This window comes from Capsella rubella, unplaced genomic scaffold, assembly GCF_000375325.1.
Source record: "Capsella rubella cultivar Monte Gargano unplaced genomic scaffold, Caprub1_0 scaffold_6, whole genome shotgun sequence".
NCBI lineage: Eukaryota > Viridiplantae > Streptophyta > Magnoliopsida > Brassicales > Brassicaceae > Capsella > Capsella rubella.
This window is the reverse complement of record NW_006238918.1, coordinates 5,117,658-5,138,665: the sequence shown is the minus strand read 5'-3', so window position 1 is coordinate 5,138,665 and position 21,008 is coordinate 5,117,658. Positions and strand designations below refer to the sequence as shown.

The 21,008-nt window shown below is 38.7% G+C and overlaps 5 protein-coding genes across 5 annotated transcripts; 1 reads left to right on the top strand and 4 right to left on the bottom strand.

Annotated features, from left to right (window-relative positions):
- Positions 1-59: 59 nt before the first annotated feature.
- LOC17881303 (protein furry homolog) lies at positions 60-10,004 on the top strand. Its single transcript, XM_006286816.2, has 18 exons — positions 60-200; positions 314-450; positions 736-854; positions 1,175-1,220; positions 1,429-1,501; positions 1,586-1,643; positions 1,761-1,856; positions 2,045-2,162; positions 2,230-2,496; positions 2,577-2,678; positions 2,808-3,165; positions 3,254-3,367; positions 3,496-4,127; positions 4,261-4,457; positions 4,697-4,919; positions 5,078-5,197; positions 5,674-6,450; positions 6,752-10,004. The coding sequence occupies exons 2-18, from the start codon at positions 355-357 to the stop codon at positions 9,815-9,817; spliced, it is 6,462 nt and encodes a 2,153-aa protein (XP_006286878.1). The 5' UTR covers positions 60-200; positions 314-354; the 3' UTR covers positions 9,818-10,004.
- A 164-nt stretch (positions 10,005-10,168) lies between these two features.
- On the bottom strand, positions 10,169-11,705 carry LOC17883672 (putative F-box protein At5g15660). The gene is given in 4 exon segments (XM_023781825.1): positions 10,169-10,217; positions 10,219-10,281; positions 10,493-11,387; positions 11,390-11,705. Coding segments are annotated over 4 exon segments (1,323 nt in total).
- A 576-nt stretch (positions 11,706-12,281) lies between these two features.
- On the bottom strand, positions 12,282-13,004 carry LOC17883747 (F-box protein At4g11590; the record flags this gene model as incomplete). Its single annotated transcript, XM_006289078.2, has 1 exon — positions 12,282-13,004. A coding segment is annotated over one exon (723 nt), but the record flags the coding sequence as incomplete, so codon positions are not given.
- Positions 13,005-13,493: 489 nt separating this feature from the next.
- LOC17881825 (UDP-arabinopyranose mutase 2) lies at positions 13,494-15,705 on the bottom strand. Its single transcript, XM_006287945.2, has 4 exons — positions 15,324-15,705; positions 14,500-14,750; positions 14,248-14,416; positions 13,494-14,108 (listed from the first exon to the last, which is right to left on the bottom strand). Exons 1-4 carry the CDS (start codon positions 15,663-15,665, stop codon positions 13,779-13,781), a joined length of 1,092 nt encoding a protein of 363 aa, XP_006288007.1. The 5' UTR covers positions 15,666-15,705; the 3' UTR covers positions 13,494-13,778.
- A 2,151-nt stretch (positions 15,706-17,856) lies between these two features.
- On the bottom strand, positions 17,857-20,614 carry LOC17881065 (solute carrier family 25 member 44). The gene is made up of 6 exons (XM_006288146.2): positions 20,300-20,614; positions 19,299-19,680; positions 18,999-19,195; positions 18,727-18,877; positions 18,396-18,552; positions 17,857-18,266 (listed from the first exon to the last, which is right to left on the bottom strand). Exons 1-6 carry the CDS (start codon positions 20,359-20,361, stop codon positions 18,241-18,243), a joined length of 975 nt encoding a protein of 324 aa, XP_006288208.1. The 5' UTR covers positions 20,362-20,614; the 3' UTR covers positions 17,857-18,240.
- Between the last annotated feature and the right edge of the window lie 394 nt (positions 20,615-21,008).

Here is a 21,008-nt window from a genome sequence, read left to right as displayed (position 1 = left end):
TTCGAAGACAAAAAAAAATATTAAACATCTTTTAACAGTTTAACAGTATCAGGAAAAAAGAAACAAAAACAAATAAGAAAAGAGGAACGAGGCAGCTCGTCTCGTCGTCGATCGAAGAATTTTCTCAGCGATTCTTTTGCCGGATCGAAGAACTAAACCCTAGAATGGTTTCGTGATTCGTGGTGTGCTCTTCTTATTTGGTATTTTCTCATTTGATTCTGGGAATTTCACACGGAGAGATTCGGTCTCGTATTCTGTTCGATTCGGGTCTATAAATTTTGTTGATATATATTTTTTTTTAAATTAAATTTAGGGGACAGTCTCGCATTTGGGGATCTATTCTTGTTGAACGTGATGAAGTCCGGGAGTGCGGCGAAATTGATAGTAGAGGCGCTTCTCCAGCGTTTCCTTCCTCTCGCAAGACGACGAATCGAGACAGCTCAGGCTCAGGTTCGTCTCCTTTTCAATAAGCTTTTTCAACACATTTGAATCCACATGTTGCCAGGTCAGTGCGTTAACGAGTTTGTATCTGCATATTCGGTAGTCTCATTCTCAATATTTGAAACTTAGTTTTGAGTAGGGTTTAATGGAAGTATTTACATTGAATTGGGTATAAAGGGTATGTCCCTGTTCTGACTGCAACTTTTCATACCAGTCAGTATACATGTTCTTTTGTGTAATCATTTTTTACACTAGTCTGTGGCATTGATATGGTTCCTCGTGGGATGTTTGCAGGATGGGCAGTACCTTCGTCCATCAGATCCTGCTTATGAGCAGGTGCTGGATTCCCTGGCTATGATTGCACGTCATACACCGGTTCCTCTTTTAGAAGCTCTACTTAGATGGAGGGAAAGGTTAGTAAATGTTTATGCCTCCCTTTTTTTAACAATCAAATGGTATCCGACGCTTCTCCGTATGAAATACGTCTGAAGACCTGTCTACTATGGGATTTTATTTCTGTATCTTGCATTATTTTAGCTTTGAGTCATTGATCTTCTATGTTCTAGTGTTTCTTTTGGAATCTTTGGTGCATTATCAGATTTCTTATATGGATATCACTTTTTCTTTGTATATGTGAAGTTATTTACTAGATGTTATCTACTATTGGTAGAAGCCACTTCTCTAGACGGTTACTAATATTGTGTTTGTTTGTGGATTTATATGTACCCCGCAGTGAATCACCTAAAGGTGCAAATGATGCATCTACTTTCCAGAGAAAGGTACTGTCTTTCGACTTTTCAGCCGAACAAGTCCCCGAGTTTTGTAGTAACTATCTATACTAGATCCAACTAACCAGACTGTTAGACTTTCACTTCTCTGTTTCTTAGTAGTCTTACCTTTAAGAACACCAGCATTAATGGCTTTTTTAATCAATTTCGAAATTGGTTTTTATTTTTCTAATATATGCTTTCACATTGCTGGAATCAGTTGGCTGTTGAGTGCATCTTCTGCTCAGCTTGTATTCGCTTTGTGGAGTGTTGCCCGCAGGAAGGGCTCACCGGTTTGTTAGTCTCTTTATTTAGTTTCTTTCCAACTAAGTGTGTTTACTGCCGTGCTAAATCAGAACATTTTTCGTGAATGGCAGAAAAGCTGTGGTCTGGACTTGAGAACTTTGTTTTTGATTGGCTAATCAACGCTGACAGGTAGTGATTTCAGAATCTGGGGAGGTTGAATTTTATATGATTCGCTAAACAGTATGCTTTTATTGGTATGTCTTTTTCAAGTTGTAAAAAGCTAAATTGGGTTCTCCTCCGTTACAGGGTTGTTAGCCAAGTGGAATACCCATCATTGGTCGATTTGAGGGGTCTCCTTCTTGACTTGGTTGCTCAACTCCTAGGTGCACTATCCCGTATTAGGTAATTCATCTTGTAATGTTAGTTGTTATCAGTCCCCAAGCATGCTAAAGTATAAATGAAACAAAAGGTGGACTTACATTCACAAGTTTAGTTAGCAGAACAGAACTTGTAAAAGTGAAGATCTATTTTGAGTCGCAACCTCAACCACTCTACTCTAATCCATTTACCACTTTTATTTTTTTTATCAGATTCAGCTCCGTCACGGAGCGGTTTTTCATGGAACTCAATACTCGCCGAATTGATACAAGTGTTGCAAGAAGTGAAACTCTCAGCATCATTAATGGGATGCGATACTTAAAGCTTGGGGTATGTCTCCGATATCTTAGAAAATGCAGGCTTCAGAAAGTGAATCTGACAGTATGTTTATTTCCAGGTTAAGAGTGAGGGTGGGCTGAATGCATCTGCCTCTTTTGTAGCAAAAGCAAACCCTCTTATCCGTGACATACACAAACGTAAAAGTGAGCTTTATCATGCACTTTGCAATATGCTTTCTAACATTTTGGCACCACTATCCGATGGTGGCAAAAGCCAGTGGCCTCCTTCAGTTGCAGAGCCTGCACTGACACTCTGGTATGAGGCTGTTGGACGCATTAGAGTGCAGCTAATCCAGTGGATGGAGAAACAGAGTAAACATCTTGGTGTACGTCAATCTGATTTAATATCACTTTTTCATGTCTTCCTTGTAATTTCAGTCCTTAAGATGTATAATTGGGTGAATAGGTTGGCTATCCACTTGTGAGTCTTCTTCTCTGTCTCGGTGACCCGCTTATATTTCATCATAATTTAAGCTCTCACATGGAACAACTGTACAAGCTTCTGAGAGTAAGTTTGCATGTATTCAGAACTTTTAGATTAGTCACCTGTGATTACATTGTTCTTTTCAAGCCTGTTCTTGGTAATATCTATATATGTTTTTCACTCATATGGTAACATTCTGTGCCTTAAATGCAGGATAAGAACCATCGCTACATGGCACTTGACTGTCTTCACCGGGTGTTGAGGTTTTATTTGAGTGTTTATGCTTCCTCCCAGCCACCAAATCGTATATGGGATTACTTGGATAGTGTGACATCACAATTGCTAACAGTTCTGAGAAAAGGAATGCTCACTCAGGATGTCCAACAAGATAAACTCGTTGAGTTCTGTGTGACCATAGCTGAACATAACCTTGACTTTGCTATGAATCACATGTTACTAGAACTGTTAAAGCAAGATAGTCCAAGCGAAGCGAAGATTATCGGTCTTCGTGCTTTACTTGCTCTTGTTATGTCACCATCAAGCCAGTATGTTGGATTGGAGATATTTAAAGGTAACCTGTTAACCTGAATAAGGTCCTTAGTAGGTCTTGGTAACCTTTTCCTTTCACTCACTTAACTTTCTTAGTCTTCACTTAACAGGTCATGGAATTGGCCATTACATACCAAAGGTGAAAGCCGCAATTGAATCAATTTTAAGATCCTGCCACAGGACCTATAGTCAAGCTCTTCTAACATCATCGAGGACTACAATAGGTAAAAACAATTTGCCCAAAAATCTTCTGTGTATTTAATTGTGATAGTGTTTCTGATTTTCTACCTAGGATCCTCTGGCTAATACTTTCTCCTGAAACATTTTTTGCTATCCTTTATGTTTTATGCAGATGCTGTTAATAAAGAAAAGTCTCAAGGTTCTCTCTTCCAGTCAGTTCTGAAGTGCATACCTTATCTGATTGAGGAAGTTGGCCGGAGTGATAAGATCACAGAAATAATACCTCAGCATGGTATAAGTATTGATCCTGGAGTTCGAGTGGAAGCAGTGCAAGTACTGAACCGGATTGTTAGATACCTTCCTCATCGTCGTTTTGCAGTCATGAGAGGGATGGCAAACTTCATCTTAAAGCTTCCTGATGAATTCCCACTCCTCATTCAAGCATCACTAGGACGCCTGTTGGAACTCATGCGTTTCTGGAGGGCTTGTTTAGTAGATGACAGACAAGATACTGATGTTGAAGAAGAAAAGAAAACAGCTAAGGGAAATGATAGGTTTAAGAAATTATCTTTTCATCAAGCAGCAGATGCAATTGAGTTTCGCGCTGCTGATATTGATGCTGTTGGGCTAATTTTTCTTAGTTCAGTCGACAGCCAGATTCGGCACACTGCCCTAGAATTATTGCGATGTGTACGTGCATTGAGAAATGATATTCGGGATCTCATGATTCAAGAGCACCCAGACCATGTTATGAAATTTGAAGCTGAACCCATATACATGATCGATGTCTTGGAAGAACATGGGGTAAGTACTTTCTGTGTATATCTCACTGTTTCAGAGCCTCCTACATTTTTAGCGTTTCAGTTGGTTATGGTTAGAACCGTCTGGCTTTATAGAAATTTAAAGTCTTATATTCTTTTTTTCTTTCACGTGATAGGATGATATTGTTCAAAGTTGCTATTGGGATTCTGCCCGTCCTTTTGATTTAAGACGAGATTCTGATGCGATTCCTTCTGATGTGACTCTTCAATCCATAATCTTTGAGAGTCTTGATAAAAACAAATGGGGTCGGTGTCTCAGCGAGCTTGTTAAATATGCTGCTGAGCTCTGCCCACGCTCTGTTCAAGAAGCCAAGTAAGTATATTTTTTAGCTGCATTATCTTCCTTGTGTTTGCTCCAAATATATGGATCAAGAAGCCGTCGATACAAATTTATGCCCTAGTTTAACGTGCAGATAGCATTTTACTTTACTCTGGGAATTTTAAAATCTGTTTATAAGCATTAGTGTTTTTCACACATAAATGTTTATTTGCCATAACTCATTGCTATTCTTAATAACATGAAGGAAACTGATGTGGCTTATTCGTTTCCAGGTCTGAAATTATGCACCGCCTTGCCCATATAACACCTGTTGAGTTAGGTGGAAAGGCAAGCCAGTCACAAGATACAGATAACAAACTGGATCAGTGGCTTCTGTATGCTATGTTTGTGTGTTCGTGTCCACCTGATGGCAAAGATGCGGGCAGCATTGCATCAACCAGAGACATGTACCACCTTATTTTCCCTTATCTTAGATTTGGGTCAGAGACCCACAACGTAAGTTTTTATTGTGTCTCTGCATTTTTAGTTTGAAGTTGGTAGTTTCGTCAGCATTTTAAACCTAATTGTCTTGTTAGGTTAATGTGGTTCTGGTTGAATATTTACTTCTAGATAGGTATTTAAACAATCTTTACTTTGTACTTCCTTGCATGTAGCATGCTGCAACTATGGCTCTCGGGCGCTCGCATTTGGAAGCATGTGAAATTATGTTTAGCGAGCTTGCATCTTTCATGGACGAGATTTCATCGGAGACAGAGACGAAGCCAAAGTGGAAGGTATATACTTGAGCTAATTGTAAAATCATGTAGATCACTTTCTTTCAGAATTATACCTGGAAGTCCTACACCACTCACTATGCAACTGTCGGACTGCACAGATTTATAGTGGTTCTGTTTATCATGTTTGAAAGATTAGAAAACTTCCTTTTCAATTCACAAAAAAGTAGCTACGCAAAAGAAAAAAACAAACGTGAGAACAAGTAAGGAAATCTCATGAATGAAAAGTACTAGAAATTACTGCCATCATTTGTACCCTATATCTGGCTTTATTGAGCTTCATTTTGAATCATTAGAGTTGAGGGAATGGAAGTATCCAGCATTTTCTTAATGACAAGATTGTGCTGATTTCTCCCTGAATGTGAAATAATGACCAATTGTTTCCTCTCCACCATTTCTGTTACATTAATACTCAGCTGGATAATTAATATTGAGACTTGAATCTAAAAAAATGTGTTCCTATGATATGAATGCAGATCCAAAAAGGAGGTCGAAGAGAGGACCTCCGTGTTCATGTTTCTAATATATACCGAACAGTGTCTGAGAACGTCTGGCCTGGAATGCTTGCTCGTAAACCAGTTTTTCGCCTCCATTATCTGCGGTTCATTGAAGATTCAACAAGACAGATATCGTCGGCAGCTCATGAAAGCTTTCAGGACATGCAACCTCTGCGCTATGCACTTGCATCTGTTTTAAGATTCCTTGCCCCTGAATTTGTTGAATCAAAATCAGAGAAATTTGATGTTAGAAGTAGGAAACGTCTATTCGATCTACTTCTTACCTGGTCTGATGATACAGGAAGTACATGGGGACAGGATGGTGTTAGTGATTATCGCCGTGAAGTAGAGCGCTATAAAACCTCACAGCATAACCGGTCAAAAGATTCTGTAGACAAGATTTCTTTTGACAAGGAACTGAATGAGCAAATTGAAGCCATACAGTGGGCCTCGTTGAATGCAATGGCTTCCCTTCTATATGGACCGTGTTTTGATGACAATGCGAGAAAAATGAGTGGCCGTGTGATATTTTGGATAAATAGTTTATTCATTGAGCCTGCGCCCAGGGTCCCTTTTGGTTACTCTCCTGCTGATCCAAGAACTCCATCTTACTCCAAATACACAGGAGACGGTGGACGAGGGACGACAGGCCGTGACAGGCATAGAGGTGGTCATCAACGTGTTGCGTTGGCAAAATTGGCTCTGAAGAATCTTCTACTAACAAACTTGGATCTCTTTCCTGCCTGCATCGATCAGGTAAAGTTCTCACTGACTGAATGCATGAAAGTTTTGTCTAATTATACTGTCATCATTGTAATTACTAGATCAAATGTTTGATATATCTTGACCAATGATCACAACTTATATCCATGCATGATGGTTTGTTTTATTAGCTCTAGTTTAAGCATCAGATAGATTTGTTTTATTAGCTCTAGTTTAAGCATCTGAATTCTCTTGATAAGCTTTTTCCATTTCTATGTTTTGCTCATCTGTGTGACTTCATCCTTAATAAGACTCTTATAAACTGCATGACCTAATTCATCTGTGCTTTTCCCAGTGCTACTATTCTGATGCGGCTATAGCTGATGGGTACTTCAGTGTGTTAGCTGAGGTTTACATGAGACAAGAAATTCCTAAATGTGAAATCCAGAGGCTCTTGAGTCTAATTCTCTACAAGGTAGTCGATCCATCTAGACAGATTCGCGATGATGCTCTTCAAATGCTTGAGACACTTTCTATGCGTGAGTGGGCTGAGGATGGTATAGAAGGTTCAGGAGGCTATAGAGCAGCAGTTGTAGGTAATCTTCCAGATTCATATCAACAGTTCCAGTACAAGCTCTCTTGCAAACTCGCCAAGGATCATCCTGAGTTAAGCCAGCTGCTTTGTGAAGAAATTATGCAGCGTCAGCTTGATGCTGTTGATATAATTGCTCAACACCAGGTCTTGACTTGTATGGCTCCATGGATTGAGAACCTTAATTTCTGGAAACTCAAGGATTCGGGTTGGAGTGAAAGATTACTAAAAAGTCTTTACTATGTCACATGGCGACATGGGGATCAATTCCCTGATGAAATTGAAAAACTTTGGAGTACCATTGCTAGTAAGCCCAGAAACATCAGCCCTGTATTGGATTTCTTGATCACAAAGGGCATTGAGGACTGTGATTCAAATGCATCTGCCGAAATAACTGGTGCATTTGCTACATATTTTTCTGTTGCTAAACGTGTAAGTTTGTACCTCGCACGGATATGTCCTCAGCGTACTATTGATCACCTGGTTTACCAACTGTCCCAGCGGATGCTGGAAGACAGTATTGAACCCATTGGTTATAGTGCAAATCGGGGTGATTCCAATGGTAACTTTGTGCTGGAGTTCTCTCAGGGACCTGCCACAGCACCTCAAGTTGCTTCAGTTGCAGACAGCCAACCACATATGTCACCACTTCTTGTCCGAGGTTCCCTTGATGGCCCCCTTAGGAATACAAGCGGAAGCCTAAGCTGGAGAACAGCAGGCATGACTGGGCGAAGTGCTTCTGGGCCTTTAAGTCCAATGCCTCCTGAATTGAATATTGTTCCTGTAGCTACCGGTCGTTCTGGTCAGCTCCTGCCATCATTGGTGAATGCATCAGGACCTTTAATGGGAGTTCGTAGCTCTACAGGAAGTTTGAGGAGTCGCCATGTCTCACGTGATAGTGGAGATTACCTCATTGATACACCAAATTCTGGAGAAGATGTGTTACATTCTGGGATCGCAATGCATGGCGTCAATGCAAAGGAACTTCAATCAGCCTTGCAGGGACATCAACAGCACTCACTCACTCATGCCGATATAGCTCTGATTCTTCTTGCAGAAATCGCATATGAGAATGATGAAGATTTTAGGGAACATCTGCCTTTGCTCTTCCACGTCACTTTTGTTTCTATGGATAGCTCTGAAGACATTGTGCTAGAGCATTGTCAACATTTGCTTGTGAATTTGTTGTACTCACTAGCTGGTCGACATCTGGAGCTATATGAGGTGGAAACCAGTGATGGAGAGAACAAACAACAGGTTGTGAGTTTAATTAAATATGTTCAGTCAAAACGAGGAAGCATGATGTGGGAGAATGAAGATCCAACGGTTGTGAGAACAGATCTTCCTAGTGCCGCTCTTTTGTCTGCACTTGTTCAGAGTATGGTTGATGCTATATTCTTCCAAGGAGATCTTCGAGAAACTTGGGGAACTGAAGCTCTCAAATGGGCTATGGAATGCACGTCAAGACATCTAGCATGTCGGTCACACCAAATATACCGTGCGCTACGGCCAAGTGTGACAAGTGATGCATGTGTCTCCCTTCTACGCTGTCTTCACCGATGTCTTAGCAATCCCATTCCTCCAGTTTTGGGTTTCATTATGGAAATCCTTCTAACGCTACAGGTCATGGTAGAGAACATGGAGCCAGAGAAAGTCATACTCTACCCACAGCTCTTCTGGGGCTGTGTGGCCATGATGCACACAGACTTCGTCCATGTCTATTGCCAGGTTCTTGAGCTCTTCTCCCGTATTATTGACCGTCTGTCATTTCGTGACAAAACAACTGAAAATGTGCTATTGTCAAGTATGCCTCGGGATGAATTCAACACTAATGATTTGGGGGAATTCCAGAGGACAGAATCTAGAGGGTACGAGATGCCGCCATCGAGTGGAACTCTTCCGAAGTTTGAAGGTGTACAACCTCTTGTCCTCAAAGGACTGATGTCTACTGTTAGCCACGAGTTCTCTATTGAAGTCCTATCAAGGATTACAGTGCCTTCGTGTGACTCTATATTTGGCGATGCTGAGACAAGACTCCTTATGCATATCACAGGTTTACTTCCTTGGCTTTGCTTGCAGCTGACTCAAGACCAAGTCATGGTTTTTGCGTTACCACTCCAGCAGCAGTATCAAAAGGCATGTTCTGTGGCAGCTAACGTTGCTGTCTGGTGTCGGGCGAATTCACTCGATGAACTGGCTACAGTTTTTGTCGCATATGCTCGTGGCGAAATTAAAAGGGTTGAAAATCTTCTTGCATGTGTTTCTCCTCTGCTCTGCAACAAATGGTTCCCGAAACACTCAGCTTTAGCTTTCGGTCACTTGTTAAGACTGCTTAAAAAAGGACCAGTGGATTACCAAAGAGTCATATTACTTATGCTCAAGGCATTGCTCCAACACACTCCCATGGATGCTTCGCAGAGTCCCCACATGTACACAATTGTATCGCAGCTAGTCGAAAGTACTCTGTGTTGGGAGGCATTGAGTGTTCTTGAAGCCCTTCTTCAGAGCTGCAGCCCGGTACAAGGGGGTACCGGTGGATCCCACCCACAGGATTCCTGTTACTCTGAAAATGGGACTGATGAGAAAACGCTTGTTCCTCAGACTTCATTTAAAGCCCGAAGCGGACCTCTTCAGTACGCAATGATGGCTGCAACAATGTCGCAAGCTTTCCCTCTCAGTGCAGCTGCGGCAGAGTCAGGGATACCTCCGAGAGATGTGGCTTTGCAGAACACAAGGCTTATGTTGGGTCGGGTTCTTGATAATTGCGCTCTAGGAAGAAGAGATTATAGAAGATTGGTGCCTTTTGTCACAACGATAGCAAACATGTAACTTCTGCAGTAAAAGTTTTGCAATTTTTTTGGTTATTTGTATGGTTTTCAGAAGTTTTAAAGAAGCAATGTGTGAATAGTTTGGTGTAATAGCAACTAACTTGTATGTTCGCAACTTCGCACTTACTAGGTTCCAAATGTATTCAACAGACCTTTTTGAAGATCGAAAGTTTTATTTGTTAATTTTATGATCGGGGGTTTGTTTTACGGAAAAAAAAAAAGACTAATGAATGATTTGCTCGGTTTCGTGATCATTATTAGTCATTTACGATTCACTATAATCTAATGGGTTTTGTTTATTAGCACCGAAATTATAACTTAATCATCCATCAAACATAATTAATACTGTCTTCTACAAAAACCTAACACTCTCAACGTAATCCGAAAACATCATTAATTGCTCTTATATTATAGTATGCGGACGGTTCAACCTTAGTCCTCGTGAAACTGTTCATGTCGGGATTTGTAATGATAGAAAAAAACACTCATAAATAACAGTATGGTGATGTGAAAATCAACTCTCCCGTATGAGTAGTGTCTTTGACGCGTGTAAAAATGGTTTATGATATATGAAATAAAACTACAATTAAATTAATCAACAAAAGTAAAAGAAAAAAAGGAAAGATTATGGGTATCCATTATCAAAGCGATGAAAGTGTCTGTCTCCGTCTACAATAACCTAACAGTCTCTACGTAATCCGAAAAAACGTATGCTATTTTATGATGAGGCTTAACCTTATAGCCTGCGGATACTGGAATCACAATCTTTCGAAAACTGTTCTTGTCAGGATTGTAATGGAAGACATAAAACTCATTAGTATAGTACTCTGGTGCCAAAATAAACTCACCCTTATGAGTAATGCCTCTCACGTATACAAAGCCACATGAACCATTCCATTTAGTCTTCCAAGGTTCAATACTGAAAGTTATTTTCTTCAACCATTCATGGTTTGCTCCTTCCAGCTGATTCAGAACCCACACATCGTATGTATATGATGTAGGTTGAGAGGGTATGGCTAATTTCCCCTCGTAGTTCATCAAAAAGAGAATCCCTGTAGTTTGAGTCTCTTCAGGTAAGCTAGCAAAAAGATCCAACATGTTACCAGGCCTCAAAGCAAATCTCATTAAGCGCATATGCGACATTCCTGCCCCGGTTCTAGCAACATAATACACAACACCATTTATGCACACACCGTTAGACGAAGGACGGTGAGGAACGCTACACTTGATCATATCCCATGGTTTCATTTTAGCTCCCAATGTCAACGTCAACACTTGATGTTCAGATGATGGTTCTTCATGAAGGCCATGCATTTTTATCGTCATGCACAACACTTTGTATTGATCACTAACTGAGTCATACCCGAAGAAACTTTTTACGAGCTTTCTCCTTGTTTTGGGGCGTGGTAAAGGTATGGACTTACCAGTGACGGGGTTAAAAAGGATTTGGTCTTGACCATATCCAACGCTTATCAATCCGTTAACATGATGATAAAAGCACTTCATGTAGTGATGATACGTGACAGGAATGGTCAGACGTGATATACAAGACCTTGATGATGATGAGGATCGAACAAGTGCAAATCTCCATTCACTCTAGATCTGCTGGAATGGCATCGGTTTGAATTGAGGTCGGCAGCGATTAGGGTACGAGGTTGACCCGAAGACCCACGCGGGTAAGATGTGATGAAATCTGGACTTCGTACAGTTGTTTCCCATAACTTAGATACTGTGAGAAATCTAGCCACAGACTTGAGAGGCAATCTCCCATTAATCTCCATCACTAGGTCATGAGGGAGCTCAACTAAGTTGGTCCTCTCTAATTCCGACGTTTGTACATTGTTAATTTTGTTCACGGTTTTGGCCTTTTTCCTGTGTCTTCTTCTCATGATCGTTCGCTCTTACCTTCGAAACCCTAGCTAGCTAGATTTCTCTGTATAGAATACCTTGCGTTACTCTATTATTTCAGCTGCGTAGAAATATGGAGACAAGGTTTATAAAAGGTTTGATTTCACCTACCCGGCTATTAAATTGGATCTTACATAACTGGCCGGGTCCGGTCTTCAGGGATATTGGGTAAACCAGGACAGCAAAGGCGTGAATTAATTATTGTTTTTTGGTTAGTTGAAAACTTGAAATACCTGATAGTAACCTTTTACTGCTTTATATAACTATAAAATAATATTAGAAAACTATATATAATTTGCATAGAAACGAAACGGACGATATAAAAGACGTTGATGATGAGGAATACTAGCTTAGGAGACATTGTGGCATTCCCTTTGCTTTTGGTTAAATAAATCAGATTTTTTTTCCTTGTAAACCAGAGAATCAATATAACAGGCAAATCCAACTGGTTAATAAAAGTGAGAAAAGTTTCCTAAAAAAAACAAGTCTATCAAATGCAAACATTTCAAATATGAAATTGTATCATCTATCAAAAAATAATGAAACTCATGTCTCTCCTACCACAGGAACCTAACACTCTCTACGTAATCCGAAAAAACTAATGCTCTCGTACAACGACGCTTGAACGCATGGTCTTCGTATACTTCAACCTTAGTGCTTCTAAAACTATCCGTGTCGGGATTGTAATGGATAACGTTAAAGTCATCAGAATAGTATCGTGGTGCCAAAATGAACTCACCCGTATGAGTAGTGCCTTTGATGTGTAAATATTCCAACGGAAGTGAGCTCTTCCAGTGTTCGATATCGAAACTTGTCTTCAACCATCCATCTTCTTTGGTATGCTGATCCATAACCCACAGTTCAAATTCATATGTTGAAATCTTAATGGGTAAGGCTACTCTCCCCTCGTAGCTGATCAATAATGTAGAAGAACCATCTAGACGTCGAGCGTCCATGTCTGCGGATAAACTAGTAAAAAGATCCAATCCGTTAGACCCCAAATCGAATCTCATTAAGCTCAGTTGCGACAACTCAGCGCCCGTTTTAGCAACATAATACAAAACACCATCTATGCACACACTGTTAGAGAGAGGTCTATGAGGAATCGTATACTTGATATTTTCCCATTTTTTAGCTCCCAGTGTGAATACTTGATGTTGAGATGATAATAGTAATACTTGGCGGCCACGGCGTTGAGTTTTTTCCTTCATGCACAGTACCAATACTTTGTATTCATCATTAACTGGATCGTACCCGAAGAAACTTTTGGCCACCGTTAGTTATGGTCATCGTATCAAAAAATAATGGATTGACTTTTCGTTATGATCACGGTGGCTTCTTCTTGCTCCTCTAAAAGTTAGTAGCTGCTATTAACCTAGTAAGTGGAAATAGGGAGGTCGGTTCAAAATGCCAACAAGCCCATTGTATGTTAATTTGGGCTTTGCTTAGCTTATTAACCTGAGTCAGAAAATAGAATTTTGCGCAACCGGGTCGGGTCTTCACCGTTTGGTTCTAGAGATCTTGCAAAAACATATTCAGATTCCAGTTTATTTAATTGAGATACGATAACTTATGATTTATGAAGCCATCGACCAATTTGTGAAAGTCTCTTGAATGTTCTCGCTTTTGTAAAAGCTCTTTCAGTAGCAATTCCATTTTCTTTTTGGTCTGTAAACAATTCCTTCAAGTTTAAGTTTAATGGAACATTAGCCATTAAAAAAAATACCTATAATAATGGATGATTGATGAAGGAAAAAAAAAAAAACTAATTGCAAACACCTGCGTAAGGCTTTTTTTTATTAATGAAACAAAAAAAAAACTCGGGAAATAGTTCTAGAAATGGACCACTGCTTATGAATAAACAAGTGACATTTAAAACCAAATGCAATAACAATAACCGGACACTGAGAAAGTAATGTCGATGACAACTACTCAAAAGTGTTGTAACTAAAACAAAGAAGAAAGGTTCATAAAATCCGAAATTTTTTAAGTAAAGATAAATCGAGCTAAAATAACCAAAACTGTGGTGGTTTTTTCTTTTTGGCTCATACTATTCAAGCTTTGCCATTGCCTGCAACAGCTGCTGGTGGGTTAAGCTCATCCCAAGCTTCAATCCATGTAACCATGGCGTCTGCAAGCTTGTCAAAGTACGGGTCTAAGGAGCTCAACTTCTCCTTCACCATCTTTGAGAGCTCAATGTAGCACTGCTGAACAGTTGTTGCTTCTTTCGATAGCTTAGCATTCTGGAAGAACGGAATGATCTCCTCCTGCCAGAAGATTCCTTTGTATTCCTTCTTAAGGTTCACAAAAGGGTTGCTAGCTTTGCTGTGGTAGATGTATGGCAACCCGGTCTTCACTCCCAAACTCAAGTGGTCACAGATCACCTATAAAAGATTCATCCCAAACATGTGTATCCTTAAGTACAGAGCATGTACTTCATAATAAGCTATATTATGTCATATCCTTGAAATCCAATTGTTGCACTCAAAAAATGAGTCTTAAAAGGGAATAAGAAGTAATTACCTTGATGCACCAACCAGCCCACATATCGTCGTAGCGACCAATAGGCTGACCATCACCCATGAGACCAAAGTACATAGCTGGGCCAATCAAATCACGGTCGAAAGCCAAATTCATACCGCACATTGGGAAAAGTGTTCCCTTTGGGATGGTCATGACAGCATCCACATACCTGACATATCAAATAAAATAGTTAGCAAAGACTGACATTAGACAAAACAAAGAAAACAGGTAATAATGGTCAATTATCATCACCTGATGTTCCTCTCCTTAGGCTTGACGAGTTGGGTGGGGGCATCGTAATCAGGGATGTTGAGCCAGAGACCATGGGAAACAGCAGTAGAAACACCTTCACGGAGACTGAAAGGGTATCCACGGACGAAATCAGCACCTTCACGGTAAGGATCATACAAGGTGTTGAAGAAAAAGGGAGACGAAGGGCAGAGAAGGTTCTTGATGTGTTGCTCAAGAGCGTTCACAGCTTTGCCAGATGGATCCTTGGCAACCTATATACACAAACATGAAGAAAATATATGAATGAAAAGCGGTCAACACACAGATCAAGCCACTAATTATATTCCAAAAAAAAACTCAGAAAATAAAAACTAAACACAGCGTAATCAAGACTCATCCTTTGATATGACCCACAAATCTCAAAAAGGTCAAACAAAAGAAAAATAATGAACAACGACGTGCAACCATATCGTAAAGGTAGCTATAATGACACAGAGATATCAGCTCAACAACAATGTCGTCAACAACAGTGACACCAGCTCAAAAAGATTTTCAAGTAAACATTGAAGAACATGGCTGGTTACAACAGATCGAAACTCATCAGCCAGATCTGGAACATCTGATACAAAAACATTGAATTTCCTATTCGAACACAAAGATAAGATCCTTCACATTCAGTGACTCAGTTACTTAATTCTCTAATCAAATCTACGAAATTCAAGCAATGAGCTATAACAATCCACGCAAACAAAAACAAAATAGCTTATAGAAAAAACAGATCTAGAACCAAAATTTGCAGAACTCAAAATAAAAATCGCGGATCAAGTAAAATTGGAGTAACTTACGAAGCAATCGTCATCAATGGTGAAGATGTACTTCTTCTTAGACACCATGTATCCAAAGCACCGACAAGCAGAATCCTTGAAGGAGATACAAGAAGCCTTGGGTCCGAGGATACGGTTGATGTCGTTCCTGTTGTAGAGCTCGTAGTCGTAACCTTCAGGCACGTGGATCTTCTTCGTTGGATCTCCGTCCTGGACGATGATCAGATGGTAAGGCTGGAGAAAAGGCCTCCACATCTCGAGGAAATCGAGGTTCCTGATGGTCGGAATCACGATATCGAGCTCATCTGTCAACAACGGTGTCGGATTCACAGGGAGTCCAACAGTGTTCGCCGGCTCAACCATGGTTTCAGGGGAGAGATGAGATCGGATCGAGTCGGTGAGTGTGTTTTGAAATAAGAGAGATAAACAAGCCTCAGTGATTTATACAGATCTCGCACGTGCTTAGTGGACGGCACGTGACAAAATTGACACAAACTTGACACGTGTTTGATAGCGATTCGTTCAATTTAAATCGGAAAAGCTGAATGGTTTACGAAGTCAGTTTTTTTTTTTCTGTCTTTAATTCCCGGACAATTCGAGTTTGTAGTAATTGTTATATTAATTTTGTTGATTATAGATAATTTGCAACCAGTTATTATGATTATATCGAATATCTTTTTAGAATTACAGTTTGATACTACATGTTAATCCAAGGATGAAAAAAAATATATATTCGAAGTTGAATTTTGGTCCAGATTTTTAGGTTGTTTTTGAAGCAATTTTGAATATATTAGGATTAAATTCCATAAACTAAAGCCTAATACGAATTTGGTTTCAATATATTTTGACCCAAAAAATGTAAAATTGAGATGTGTTTTTATTATTTTCTGTTGGATTTTGGATTTGATAATACACTTTATAAATAAATATAAAAGTATTAAACTTTATCAAAAGGTTAACTTTATCTTGCGAACAAATTAATTCATATGAATGCAGATATATTCTAGTGTACTTTATGTTTGTGATATACGTAACGTTTGTGCTAATCACTGGAACGTAGAAAAACGTATTGATCTTAGAAAAACGTATTAATCTATTTTTTTACAGAAGTTAGTATTTGTTGATCACTGGAACGTAATACTATATTAAGTGTAAGATTTTACTATTAGGTTACCAAACAAAGGTTTCATTAGTTTTTTTACAGCTTTACCTTTATAAAAATAAAAACAGAAAACATGAAATAATAAATTGACCTCTCTTTTTCTGATTAAAAACTGACAACTTAGTAAATGCATTGTTCCACTTTGCTATGTAACGAAGGAATAATGCACGTGATGTGGGAGCTGTGGTAGTGATCTCTTAGATTCATTTATGCATTTAACTTTCTTTTCAGTTAAAGTTTCGTATATACATATAACATACGACGTATCGTATTGTACAAGGTAGCATGTATGATAAATTAATACAAGGACTTAAATCATAATTGTCGACCAAACCAAGCAAAAAAGGTCGTAAAATCGTAACTCTTATTTTCTTTTTTCTTTTTGTTAAAGATAATTCTTGATTATTCGCTTTAGATTCGTATATATCATTCAATATAATTCTTAACCAATATATATATTATTTTTAACATTTGATCAAATAAAATCTGAACCGTAAACCTTACGTCGTGGTCGTGGACCGCTCGTCGATGCACGTCGTCGTCGTCTATGATCATTGCATAAATCATGTAACTATCATATTTATATAATTAAACGAGAGTACATGCACGTAGGTCGGTTGGTGATGGACAACTTTATAATTATTTCACATATATCATATACGAAATAATGTCTAAAAGTCTACAAAAATAATTAAGAGCTCCATGTTTAAGTTACTTTCAGTAATAATCCATTACTATATGTGATTTTTTAGCAGGATGTATTTCAATGAAAGAAAAAAAACACAAGAAAAGTAGGTATTTCAAATAATATTGAAGTTTTTTCAAGGAAAAAATAATATATTGAAGTTGATATTTTATGGAGAAATGAATCTATGTTGAGTCAGAGAATATACAATGAAGACTATACACTACGAGGCAATAAATTAATTAAAAATCAAATACTTAATACTTTTAATATCTTAATGTTTATCTTGAATATTATTTTTTGTAAAATACATATGAATTCTTTTAATTTAGCATATTTCGAATTTCCATGTAGAGATTCACATATTAACATAAGGTTAAATAAAAACAACCGTGAGATGGGCTTTTGTATGGCCTAAGCACCCAGTTTGTGCCCTCAGCCTATGGATCGAAAGGTTTTAGTGGCTTTTACTACCATGTGACACAACAGCAATTCAGCAAGTTCAGTTTGCTGCTGTCTTTCCTTCAACAACTTTTGAAGATCATGCATATGATAATTGATCAGTCAAGAAGATGTAGCACAATAATGAATTTTGAAAATACTAATGCACTTGATGATGATTATTTATGTGGGTATCAATGAGACTGACCAAAAACAATTGTTTTGGCAGATTGGATGAATAACCTGTTACATCACAAAAGTGAGGATACTTTTTGCGAACACCAGTTTATGCAAATGAAAAGCCATTTGCAACATCAAAACTCAGCTCAATTTTTCACTGTTATGGCAACACGTACATCCATACGATTATAAGATTCAGTGAAGTAATTGCAAAGTTTCGAAGCTTCTTTAGCTCCCAGAAGCTAATAATGCAGAAGACCGTAATCTAGAATTTCTTCTGCTGTAAGAATACATTCCAATACGCAAAGTTGAAAGAATGATTACAATAACGGAACTCAGACTTCAAACTTGAAAGAATGGTCCAATTGTCAACATGGAAGGAAGCTCCCAATAGCCGAGATTTGAATCGAGTTGATGCCTCTACTCGAGTTAGTCGAAGGAGAATAACCAACAAACAATAGTGCGGCTTTCTAATCTTCTATTGCACACAGACGCTCTGACAATTATCAAGAAAGAATGAAAAAATGTCAGAGACAAAGCAGTGGCACTTCAAAAGAAGAATTTTGATGGTTTCAAAAGTGGCTCAAAGTGAAGATTTTGGGTACAAAAAGAAAAGCTTTCTTACTTAAGTATTCGTAAGTCAATATCATCGAGGTTCCCCAAGCCGACATGCTAAAGAATCTTGGGCCCAAACCCCTATAGAATCCTTTCCACCCATCTTCAGCTAGCAGAGTTTTCACCACTTGTTTCGCTGAAGGTCTATTTTCTTGATGTCCCATGATCTGCACAGAGATTTATGGTTTTGTTTAGTATAATTTCTATGTAGCACCCACAGGCCACAGTTGTCTAATTGAGAACCAGGACATCACACCCTTAAGCTTGTTTATATTCACGAGTCAAAACAAATGCAAATTAAATCAAGTTTCTATTATGAATGGGGGGCTAAAAGTTAATACCTGCAGTCGTGTTTTGATTGTGTCTAACGGAGTTGTAATTGAGGATGCTGTTGCACCAGCAATAATTCCTCCAGCAGCCTGGACCAGAACAATTTTTGACTTACTAGGAGCAGCAGTCGTCGCATCCGAGTCACTACCATAGCCTAAGAATCTGCCCAACAGTAGCAGATATTGGATCAGTCATTAAATTTCATGAATGAGTGAAATGTGAGTTCTTGCAATCAAACTAGAAAGGAAACTATCATAAATAAATCAGATTATTCATGTCTAACCTCCAGATAACACGCTGGCTTGATCCATAGCTAGCCCACCAAGCAGCACTTGAAGGAGAATAGGTCATAACAGACAGACCAAACCCCCTGTATAATCCCCTTACACCATATGACTTAATGATTTTTGTGGCAACATCAATACCACCAGTGTATTTAGCGTGGCCTGAGTATCCTTGTACCATCAACTTTTGGCTAACCTGCGGAAAATAGGAGATATATGGTTATTAGCAGCAAATAGTGATAAGACATTTCACAGGATGCACGGATATTACAAAGAAAGTTGGGGTGTAAAATACATACAACGTCAATTGGGACAAACACAGCCTGTGAGAAAAGAGAAGCTGTCATGCCGGCAATTCCATTTGCAATGGCAGCTTGTGTAGGTTCACTTAGCTCGAAAGGTGCAACCATCTTAAATGCAGAAATCTTTGTGGTCTCAAGGGCAGTTAGAAATATGATCCTTGCAGGTACTGCACCTGTAATTACAGTACCAAAACCTCTATAGAGACCAGGAACACCGTCATTCTTCAGTATTCCTTTTACAACAGAAAATGCACTTCTCTCAGCAATTTCTCTAGAAGCAACTTGAAGCCTTGTTTTCACCACGGAAACAGGATACAGAGCTACAGTAACACCAGTGAATAGGCCAGCCCCTACAACGTAAAACCTCCTTTTGTCAAGCCTGCATGTAAAGGGAGGAGAGAAACCACAAATGATTAGAGCTCGAATGAAGATATCAAAACACCTTCTCTGGAAAGTACATAAAGTTTTCTAATAACTAAATGAATAAAGACTATCTATCATTTGTTGTATGAATATTCAAGTCACTCTTGGAAATCTTACAACCAAATTTGTAATAGTTTCAAGTACTTTAGGCCCTAATCTTCACTCGTTTCAAAGAACCTTAGACACAGAACGACCTCAGTAAGAATAAGGAACCCCCCTAGAAAAAAGGTCGAAATGCCTAGCAGATCTTTCACCAAAAAAATGATCTTTGTGAACCAAATGAATATCTGAACCGAGCTTCTCTCTTGACCAGATTCTTCCCAATAAGAAATGGAAAATGTTCAATTACATCCACCAAATGATTCCATGAAAACAACGCGCGATATAAATTTCATGTCGATAAAAATCAACCGACGAGCCAAAAACCACAGAATCACAAAAACTGGATCGAAGCAACAATAAACAAATTGGGACACACTAATAGGGAAAACGCCACAAGAGAATCAAATCAATCAAAAAAAAAAAAAGAAGCAGATCAATCAATGGGGAAACTGACGAAAAAGGGAAGAACGTACTTGTCCCAGTTAATCTCCGTCTGACCAAAAGATGCGACACGAGAACTCGGTGGCGTATTCATGACTTCTCTCTCCGATGCTGCGAGACTGAGTCCGATGCGAAATGACCTAAATCTCCCAACGACTCAGGAACACATCTTTGGGATCAAAGCAGACGAAGACGACGATGACGGCGAAATGGGAACTTTTCTAATTGCAGATTTCTTGGAGGCAAATTCAACAATAACCTCTGGGATTCGTCGCCAGAAAGAATATTAATTTCACACACTCTAGAGAGAAAAAATGAAAACGCAAACGCGATTTTTAAGCGAGGTTCTGCGTTTGGTCAGCAACATATACTTTTTTTAAAAAAATTTCTGTCCTAAATTCAGATCTCAATCAAAGAGCATTCATTCATTTGGGAATAGGAGACTTTATATTAAAATTTCATCACAGATATTATCTATATATCTATTGACAGTACTTTATATTAAAACAAAAATAATAAAATAACTTGAAAACTATTTTGTATGTGTCTAATAAGTATTTTAAATGAATAATTAAATATATATGTTAAAAAATCTTTTTGTTGTTTGATCAGCAGCTAAAATTCTTATATTTTCTTCAAAATACTTTACTTGACCATTTAGAACTTTTATACAATATATACTTTTAAATGGATGGAGCCGTTTAGGACAGAGAGGAATGAGAAAAGGTCTCATATCTAATA

Excerpts from the sequence above, each read along its gene's own strand:
- LOC17881303 (XM_006286816.2), top strand. The coding sequence starts at position 355 with ATGAAGTCCGGGAGTGCGGCGAAATTGATAGTAGAGGCGCTTCTCCAG. Across the intron at positions 2,679-2,807 it reads AACTGTACAAGCTTCTGAGA|GATAAGAACCATCGCTACAT; the intron begins GTAAGTTTGCAT and ends CCTTAAATGCAG. Across the intron at positions 5,198-5,673 it reads AGACGAAGCCAAAGTGGAAG|ATCCAAAAAGGAGGTCGAAG; the intron begins GTATATACTTGA and ends ATATGAATGCAG.
- LOC17881825 (XM_006287945.2), bottom strand. The coding sequence starts at position 15,665 with ATGGTTGAGCCGGCGAACACTGTTGGACTCCCTGTGAATCCGACACCG. Across the intron at positions 14,751-15,323 it reads CCATTGATGACGATTGCTTC|GTTGCCAAGGATCCATCTGG; the intron begins GTAAGTTACTCC and ends TTGTGTATATAG. Across the intron at positions 14,109-14,247 it reads GGGCTGGTTGGTGCATCAAG|GTGATCTGTGACCACTTGAG; the intron begins GTAATTACTTCT and ends AATCTTTTATAG.
- LOC17881065 (XM_006288146.2), bottom strand. The coding sequence starts at position 20,361 with ATGAATACGCCACCGAGTTCTCGTGTCGCATCTTTTGGTCAGACGGAG. Across the intron at positions 18,878-18,998 it reads AGCCAGCGTGTTATCTGGAG|ATTCTTAGGCTATGGTAGTG; the intron begins GTTAGACATGAA and ends ACTGTTGGGCAG. Across the intron at positions 18,553-18,726 it reads CAATCAAAACACGACTGCAG|ATCATGGGACATCAAGAAAA; the intron begins GTATTAACTTTT and ends ATCTCTGTGCAG.